Raw genomic sequence first — 9073 nt, 5'->3', positions numbered from 1 at the left:
TCTTTCCCTGGGGACAAAAGTTGATTAATTGTTTCATTAACTCCGAAGTTCACGAAGACTCCCTTAGCTCGGCAGTAGCCGTCCTCCATCTTGGAGTTCACTTCAACTTTCGTGTCTTCACAAGACCCCGGGGGCTTTCCACCGCCCCCACGTTCACTTAGCTAGTTCGATCACTTTTCAATACCATTACGTATTTTATTTCTATTTTTGTCTCTGCCATTTCCCTCCAGGGAGCCTTGTTTAACACACACATTTCATACATAACTTTGGTCAATTTATACCATCCAGGCTGCTTACATTTTCATTTTTAAAGCATTTGCCAACCTACTGCTTCAAGCTAAGACATGTCCCAGGCTCTTTGATGTTGCAGAAATCAGAGTTAGCCAAGATTTCTGAAGGCAACTGTTTCCTTTCTGCCCTCAGGTACTGGGCTTTCCCCACAAGAATGCATCCCTGGTAGACACTGCTGCTTGCTGCTCCTAGAAATGAATTTGGAATGTAGAATTGTTTTGCCACCTCGTCTTTCATAATTCGCACCTGTGCCCTTATCTCTATTTGTTTTTCTACACCAACCTCCTGGTACTTGTGGAATCTGTCTGGGGGTGGGTAGTACTTAGGTTTTTGGATCTCTCCTATTTGGCAATTTAAAACTTCCTTGGAGAGGGTCTGGATTTAAGTTTGAGTAATTCAAAAACATTTCATAATCCAGAGTTCTGTTAATTTAGACAGATTTCTTCCCCACCCCGAATTCTGAATGAATGAATATGTTTTGTTGACTTTTAGACATCCAAATCACTATGTTCTTACGGAATGTCTTATTCTGGAGGCCTACTGGATGGAAAGATTGGCTTAAGTTTTGTCTTCAAATTTTCATTTGGTTTGAAATTTGATCCATTCTGACAGCCCCATATTAAAAAAAAAAAAATCTAAAATTTCTTAACCTTAATTCGTTGAGTACATTCTGCCTTCAAGTTAGACTTTTTTAAAAAGAGGGCAATGAGGAGTGATTCTTAGTTTCGTTCAATTAATTCATTACTGCTTTCTCCCTGCTTCAATTTTTTAGTTAGTACTGCTCACAAGAATTGTAACAAACCTTTATTTTTAAAGGCATTCTCTACCCCAATACATATGACCTTCCTTTGCACTTGCCAACACAGTGTATTGCAATGGTCTGTTTTCTGGTCTGCCTCTCCAAATAAAGGAGCTATGGATTCTTTGTCTCCTATATTTTCAGTCCTTTCCTAATACAGTGTCTACTCCATAGTAGATAATCAACAAAGAGTTGAATGAATAATCTCTGAAGTTGCGGGCAGGGAGTGGTATGGTGCAGGCCATATGTCTCCCTTTTCTGAACACATACCTCTTGCTGTTGCACAGATTGTTAGACCATAAGATTAAATCTCGTCTGTGATCCACAGATCAAAACTTGTTGTGGTTTATATTGTTACCCATAATCTAATCCCCACACACAATGAATTCAGCATTGGATTGACCACAAGGTATCCAACTGAACAGTGGATACTTTTTAATCATCTGCTAGGAATCAATTTTAAGCTAGGCACTGTAGAGGTTACAGATGAAAGATAATGGGCCAAGACCATTCCCAGATGCCAAAACTTTATAACCTACTTAATGAAGGAAGTGAAATCACTAGAGTTTTAGCTAAGGCAATATAAAAAGAAAATGGGGTGAATTCCCTGGCAGTCCAGTGGTTAGGGCTCCCCATGTCCACTGCAAGGGGCACAGGTTCGATCCTTGGTCAGGAAACTAAGATCCTGCATGCCCTGTGGCGTGACCAAAAAAAAAAAAAAAAAGTGGGACTAGAAAATATTGATGATCCTGGTGAAAGGAATACTATCAGGGCTAGGGTTACTCAAGGCTTTGAAGATGAGGATTTGCATTGGCCCTTAAGGCATAAGGCTACAGGGTTAACTCTTCAAAGATAACTCTCATGTTTCAGTTTACAGATGAATGCACTGCGTTATCAAGGTCTGAGGCTATTAGTTATTTGAATCACGTATGTGTAAATAATTGTCGTTCAGATTCTGTGCTCTCCAAGAAATCCAATTATTTGACTTCAACTTGAATAGAGCCAGGCAATGCTCTGGCCAGGCCAAGGAGATAGCTGGCTTTCCTGACAATTATATTTCTCTTTGTAAATGAATACTTCTCATTTTCATTGAAGGCTTTAAAAATAGGGCCTTATCAGCATCAAAAATTATCCCTACAGTTGACATTTACCTTAAGAGAAAAGTTTTTCTGCTTACTAAAATGTCTTTAAAATGTAAACCTTTTTTTTTTTTGGCCACCCCTCTCGACTTGTGAGATCATAGTTCCCTGACCAGGTATTGAACCCGGGCCCTGACAGTGAGAGTGCCAAGTCCTAACCACTGGACCACCAGGGAATTCCCTGTAAACCATTTTAAAGTATATAAGGTACAAAGTAAAAATCATCCATACTTCTACTTACTTCATACCCTAATAATAATAAAAATTATTATATAATACTAATAAACCAGGATTAAGAGCTCGGTCTATATATTTGTACACATACCTACCATCAACTCACCTATCAGATTTATTCATCCTTCAGACAAAAGCTGAAGAATCACTATGCCCACAATTTCTGTAGCCATCATACATTTCTTTCTAATGTAGTGAAAGTTTTTTTAGAAGAAAGGCACAAACTGTAAATATGTAGTTTCCTCCTGTTATATTAAAGTCCACGAACAAGTATCCCTACATTTTTGGGCAGAATGATTAAATCCTAGGAAGGGCAACAAGTTCCACTTCATTCCTGGCCCCTGTGCATCCTCTCCTCACCCAGGCCACAGTTTCAACAGTCAGAGCTGTGAGACCTGCTCCTAAAGAAAAGGGGAGTATTCTACAGGCCACAGCTATGTCAAATTGTTCAAGCAGTCTCTCCATATGAATTTTATTTAACCAGTGTTCTAACTGCCTATTCATGTAGGAAACTCTTTATCTTTTTTAGTGCACTTTGTGCCATACTTGGAATAATTGTAGACATTTAAGCCCAAGAGTTTTCCTGATAACCTTAGCCTTAACAAGTGTTTAGGGCTTAGAGACCTACAAGTGTGATAGAGGTGGAAGGCTGAAGCCCACGGTGCTAGCACAAGGCAAGCATGACATTCCAGGACCACCTGAAACCCCAAGCAACTCGCACCATCTCTGGGAAACCAGAGATGGGCGAGGTTCTTCAATCATTACTGAAAAGAGCTTTGAAAGTTTCACTTGTTAGAAAGCTCTGCTTATTCTAATTCCTTAGCTGAATTAGCCAAATTAAACGCATGGCAGAGAAACTCGAATTATGCTTTGAGCTATGGTTTCTCCACCAAAGGGAATATCCTAAAAAATTTCAGATATTATTAGTATTCCACTGTGTATAAAAGCTGAAGTTTTGATCAAAGAGTGCTGTTTGGAGAGCAATGCACATAATACTCACTCTTTTGCCAGCTCCATTGATATTTGTTCCAAAGAGCATCCCTTTGTTTCGGGTATAAACACAACAACAAAAACCAGAGATGCTAGACTCATAATTGTATATATAAAGCACACACATGGCAGGCCAATGAGATCTAGAGAGGACAAAAGAAATTGGTTAGAGATGCATTTTGTGTTGCTTTCATCCCATTTGTGGACAGCTGCTTCTTAGAGCATATATGAAAACATATGTATTTTCAAACATGCTGGTAGTATCCAGGGAAATAGCAATCACAAATTAAAAATATAGCCAGCCGGGCTTCCCTGGTGGCGCAGTGGTTGAGAGTCAGCCTGCCGATACAGAGGACACGGGTTCGTGCCCCGGTCCGGGAAGATCCCACATGCCGCGGAGCGGCTGGGCCCGTGAGCCGTGGCCGCTGAGCCTGCGCGTCCGGAGCCTGTGCTCAACGGGAGAGGCCACAACAGTGAGAGGTCCGCGTACCGCAAAAAAAAAAATATATATATATATAGCCAGCCTCTGAAAGTTTCATTTTCACAAACAACCCCAGCTTTCTCTGGTAAAGTGAATAATAGTCTTGTAAATATCACAATTTAAACCCAATGCCATCTTCTTGGTGAACATAATACTTTTCGTTTTCAAAATGGTAATAGAAATGCTCATTGCCAAAAAAAAAAAAAAAAAACCTCAACACAGAAACACATAAAACAGAAGGTAAACTATCTCCTCTCTCCTCACCCTCTACAATTCCTCTCTTGGGAATCCCCGCCATAGCAGTTTGGTTTCTACTTGGTAGACATTTTTAAAGACATATTTATACAGATGGACTCTTCTTGGAGTGAGATCCTCCTTCTTTACTCTGATTTGAATAAATCGTTTCATGTTGGCAATATTTCATCATTTTAGTAGCTGGCAGTATCTGTAATACTGCTTCCTGGATTCAGAGAAAAAAAGTGATAATGGTTTGAATGAAAGGCATTGACTTGCTAAGATGCATCAGCAAGAAGCAGGACCCTCCAGGTTTTGATGGATCTCACCCGCCAACCTAGTTTTCCCTCTGAGCACTTCTAGCCAGAGGTAGAGTCCCTTTGTAGTACTGACCAAGGTCAAGGTATGTTAGCTGGTGAGAGGTGGCCCCTAATGCACTTGAGTCTACCCTTGCACTGCGGCACCCCGGGCTCAGCAGAAAGTCCAGTGTGGCCAGGAGCAGGGAGAAAGAGGCTGGATTTTTTTGAACACAGGCTCAGACCAGCCACAGACTGAAACAATGCAAACAGCCCTTAGCGGCCACAAATCACAAGTGGTCAGTCAGGAACATTGACTGAGCAGTTATGTGGAAGGCATTTGGTAATGCAAAGTGGAAGGAGCTATGCATATTAACCGTTTATAGGTCAGCTGTGCTGAGGTGGGGAGAAGCAGGGAGAAGGAACAGCTCTGCAGTCCTTCTGGCAATTTTAGTTGAAGTCCGCTCCCTCTGTGCTTTTCTTGCTGCTAACACGGGGTTTTGTCCAAGAGAGTGCTTAATAAAGTGCTTGGAGAATTGGTCCTTCTTTCCTCTCTGGGGCATAAAACCAGAGAATAAAAAGTGGAAAAAAAAAAAAAAAAAACCCAAAACGTCATCTCAGCAAACTTATCTGCTCTTCTGTTTGAGTACTTTCAGTAACAAGGAGCTCATCACTTATCAAAAATGCAAACTACGTTGTGAGTCAGCCCTGTCTGTTTCAAACATATTCCTCACTCCTTCCTAAGCCCAAGTCTACCTTCTGGGAACTTGGGTTCAGAGGTTCTGTTTTGTCCTCTGGATCAGCCTTCCTCACCCCTTCTTCACGGAAGTGGCGCAAATATTTGAATGCACCTCCATCCCTTGCTGAGCATCCTCTTGTCCGAGTCAAACTCCCAAGCTCTTGCAACCGTTCTTCACAGACCATAGGTCACCTGCTCATGTTATCCAGGTTGCCCTCCCTTGGTGGGCACACTGCAACCCTCATCAAATATTTTACTCAGGGCTTCCCTGGTGGCGCAGTGGTTGAGAGTCCGCCTGCCGATGCAGGAGACGCGGGTTCGTGCTCCGGTCCGGGAGGATCCCACATGCCGCGGAGCGGCTGGGCCCGTGAGCCATGGCCCCTGAGCCTGCGCGTCCGGAGCCTGTGCTCCGCAACGGGAGAGGCCACAACAGTGAGAGGCCCGCGTACCGCAAAAAAAAAAAAAAAAAAAATTTTACTCAGAGCTGAGAGCAATACTGCAGCTGTATTATGAGCACAGCAGAGTATGTCTGTGTCTCTGGTACACTCTGTTCTTATTGATACAGCTGAAATTGCGCTAAAAGTTGGTGTCCAAGGGCTTGCCACCAAGCAGAACCCTTATATCTTTTACTTGGAAAATTGATTTTTGAAAAGAAGTATAGAATTTCAAACTTAGTCCAATGAAATGTCATTTACAGGATTGAGCTCATTCCAGAATTTTTCTTTTAATGAGTATGCTTTCCCAACATCTGTTCTAAGAGCCCATGCAGAACTTCTGAATCTTCATCAAGCTCCTCCTATGTATTAGCTATCCTTCCCAGAAATTCGTGTCATCTTTATTCATCCTTCATCATTTCCATTCTTTCTTTTATATTTCTCTTTCTCCATATAAACAGTAGGTAAGTGTGTGTGTTGTGTGTGTGCGAGAAGGTGAAGGGCACGGGTCTATGTGTGTGATCTGAGCAGGAGACGTACAGTTGATGCAAATGACCAGTTCCTGTGTTTCCTTTCATCTTGGGCTATTTCCAAAAATGTAGGACATAAATATTTTAAAATTTTATGTAAAAACCCAAACTGTGCTTAATTAACAACTCTAAAAGTTCATTTCCAAAAGTAGATATACTCCAAAAAAAGTCAACAAGATTCATAAGTACTACATATACATATATACTTTTTTGACTATACATCCACTTTTGAAATGGTATCAATATATATTATCTCTGTATTATAGATACTATTTAATATTTATGCATTATATAAATACATATAAAATAAAGGAAGGGACGAAAACTCAACTCATTGGTCAGTTTTGGAGGATGCTGGGGAATTACCTCATTATTTTGAAAAGTAGGAAATAAGAGAAAGTTTCAAACATTAATCTTGGCTTTCTTATATGATTCATACTTCAGGGCAGGCAGATAACTAATGAGAAGAAATTTCTCCTTAAGAGAAGTGTTGCTGATAAAAAACTTAGTAGGAATAATGAAATGAAGATAACGGATCTGGGAAATGATCCTCAAAGGATGCAGGCATGACAAAGTGGGAGACAAGCACAGAGGACGTGCCTCTGATGGCAGGACACAGACCATCACCTGGGAAGGAGTTTGCAAATAGACAAGAAAATCTAAATCTTTTTCAGCCTCTACATCTAAATAGCAGTTCACAGGAAACACAAAGGACAGAGGGTCACGTGATGTGACTACAATCAGCAAATCCAACCCCGGGGAAAACTCTATGAAACAAACGACCCAGTTTCTTCACTAAAAGTATAAAGTGTAGGGGGAGGAGAAATGGAGGTGAAACCTACAGATTATGAGACATATCAATCAACCGTAAATTAAGTATTTGGATTGTGATTCAAACAAAGTATAAAAAATAATTATAAGACAATTGGAAGGATGTGAACACAGACTGGATACTTGATACCAAGAGACTATTAATAGTATAATATTTTTAGGTGTGATAACAAAATGAGACAAAGAGTGAGAGTGTGAGACAAAATGACATGTTTGGACAATGGCTCCAAATAATTTGGGGGGCAGAGCAGGTGGGGTCATAAATGAAGACTGATAAACTTTTAAATTGGGTGGTCAGTACATCAGGTTCACTGCCGTTCTCTTTACTTTTGAGTGTGTTTGAAAATGTTGACGAGAAGATGTTTTTCAGGCGAGTGTGCTTCCCTAAGATCTGTCCTAAGAGCACAAAAGGCGTTAGAGGAAAGAGAGTTCTTACCTGTCACAGTCAAAAAGGTCAGAGAGATGAGGAGATTGATGCCCCAGTTCATGCTAGAAGTTAGAGCCATGGCTCGTCCTCGAATTCCACCAGGAAAAATCTCACTCAGCACCAGCCAGGGCACTGGAAGACAAGGAAGAGTGGGTGGGGCACAGCAAAATGATCAAAAAGCCATTGACGCTGAGGGCCAGCCCACTGACCTCTGCCCTAGTCCCACGTGATCTGTGGTTGGAGAGCAGGGCCATGTCCTTTCACAGGACAGGGAGGAGAGAGTGTGCTTTCTCCTCACCTCCAGTCAAGTGAGAAGGGATTCAGGAGAAACACTGAGAGAGCTTAACAGTGGTCCCTGGAAGTAGAGGGACGGACATAAAGGGCTGGTAGGGGACACTGGCCTGAGAACTGCAAACAGAAAGGCCAGTGGCTAGGGCCACCTGCCCACGACAAGGGGCAGCTGTGAGCCTCAGTGCCAGAGCCCGGCTCTATCTGCTTTCCTCCGGGCCCTTTCCTGTAAACTCCTCTGCCCCCGACCTTTGCCAAGTCCAACATCATAGCCACTGAGTGGGTAGGAGGTAGAGTCAGGAGGGTGGAGGAAGGAGGCTGGCTCCTCTTCCCTCCCCAACTTGGGCTTCCTGGCCTGTGGCAAGCTGGGTGGAGAGAAGCTCTCAATTAGACAGAGCTCCAGGATTCGATGTTATGCCAGACCAAACATTTGACTTTCTGAAAGGAGACTCTTCTTGGCACGAAAACTGATCAGAGGACTTTTTATGATCTGAGAGTGACACAGAACATTATAGGACCTGCCTGACGGGATTAGAAAGGGCAGCAGAGGAGCAAATTAACTTGTCTTCTGCTCACAGCCTATCAAATCCAGTTTGCCGAATAGCTACCAGTTCTTCCAATGGGCTGAGACCTTTACAAACCTTATCTCATTTGATCCTCGCTGAATTCCTACCAGATAGGAACTATATTGCTCTCCCTCCTTTATAGACGAGGAAGTGGAGGCTCAAAGGAGTTCATAATTTGCCAAGGTCCCAGAGGTGGCAGCAGAGGTAGCGTTGAGCCTGGGAAGTCTCTGGAACTCATGCTTTTTCATCTTGGTGCTCTCTTGGGGGTGGCTCAATAAATATTCGTTAATGAATACATAAATGTGGAGTATCAGCACCTCTGATTCTGAGGAAAGAAGGGCTTAGGAGCTGTCCCAGCCCTGCTCCCTGCTGGCTGAGTCACATTGTGTTGCAAAGCCGGCGTTCAGATACAGACCAGATGCATCCTCTTGCCCGAGAGGAGGCGGTGTGAGGGAAGAAGCAGAGGCCAGGGAGCGGCCCCCCGCCAGCAACCACCTGGGCTGCCAGTGCCAGAATCATGGAGCAGTCACCTGTGTCTCTGATTGAAAAGTCACCTCTCACGACAAGATCATGCTCTGTAGAGAAAACACCTGCTCGGAGTAAATGTGCTGTTTTAAACTAAGAAGAATACTTAAATTATACAAGAGGGCTGGAGGGCTTTTTTTTCTTGATTATCTTCTCCAAGTGAATCTACGTAGGGCTTGGGCGAGAACTGTAACCAAAGGAACATGATTATTATTGTTCTAATTAATAGGGAATTCAAAAATAACATTCCAGATCCCTCCCCTCCACTC

At 42.5% G+C, this 9073-nt stretch overlaps 1 protein-coding gene and 1 non-coding gene across 2 annotated transcripts in view; both read right to left on the bottom strand.

Moving 5' to 3' along the window:
• SLC2A12 (solute carrier family 2 member 12) overlaps positions 1 to 9073 on the bottom strand; it is a 56791-nt gene that overhangs the window by 8834 nt on the left and 38884 nt on the right. The window contains exons 3-4 of the mRNA XM_007452988.1: positions 7435 to 7557; positions 3464 to 3596 (exon numbers count right to left, since the gene is read on the bottom strand). Of these exons, the coding sequence (XP_007453050.1) occupies positions 3464 to 3596; positions 7435 to 7557 (256 nt within the window). The remainder of the gene's footprint in view (positions 1 to 3463; positions 3597 to 7434; positions 7558 to 9073) is intronic.
• Positions 2334 to 2405, bottom strand: TRNAE-CUC (transfer RNA glutamic acid (anticodon CUC)). The gene has a single exon. It is a non-coding gene; the product is annotated as a tRNA-Glu (tRNA).

Source organism: Lipotes vexillifer, unplaced genomic scaffold (assembly GCF_000442215.2).
Source record: "Lipotes vexillifer unplaced genomic scaffold, Lipotes_vexillifer_v1.1 scaffold155, whole genome shotgun sequence".
Taxonomy (NCBI): Eukaryota; Metazoa; Chordata; class Mammalia; order Artiodactyla; family Lipotidae; genus Lipotes; species Lipotes vexillifer.
Note: the sequence above shows the minus strand (reverse complement) of the source record. Positions and strands in the feature narration are given on the sequence as shown.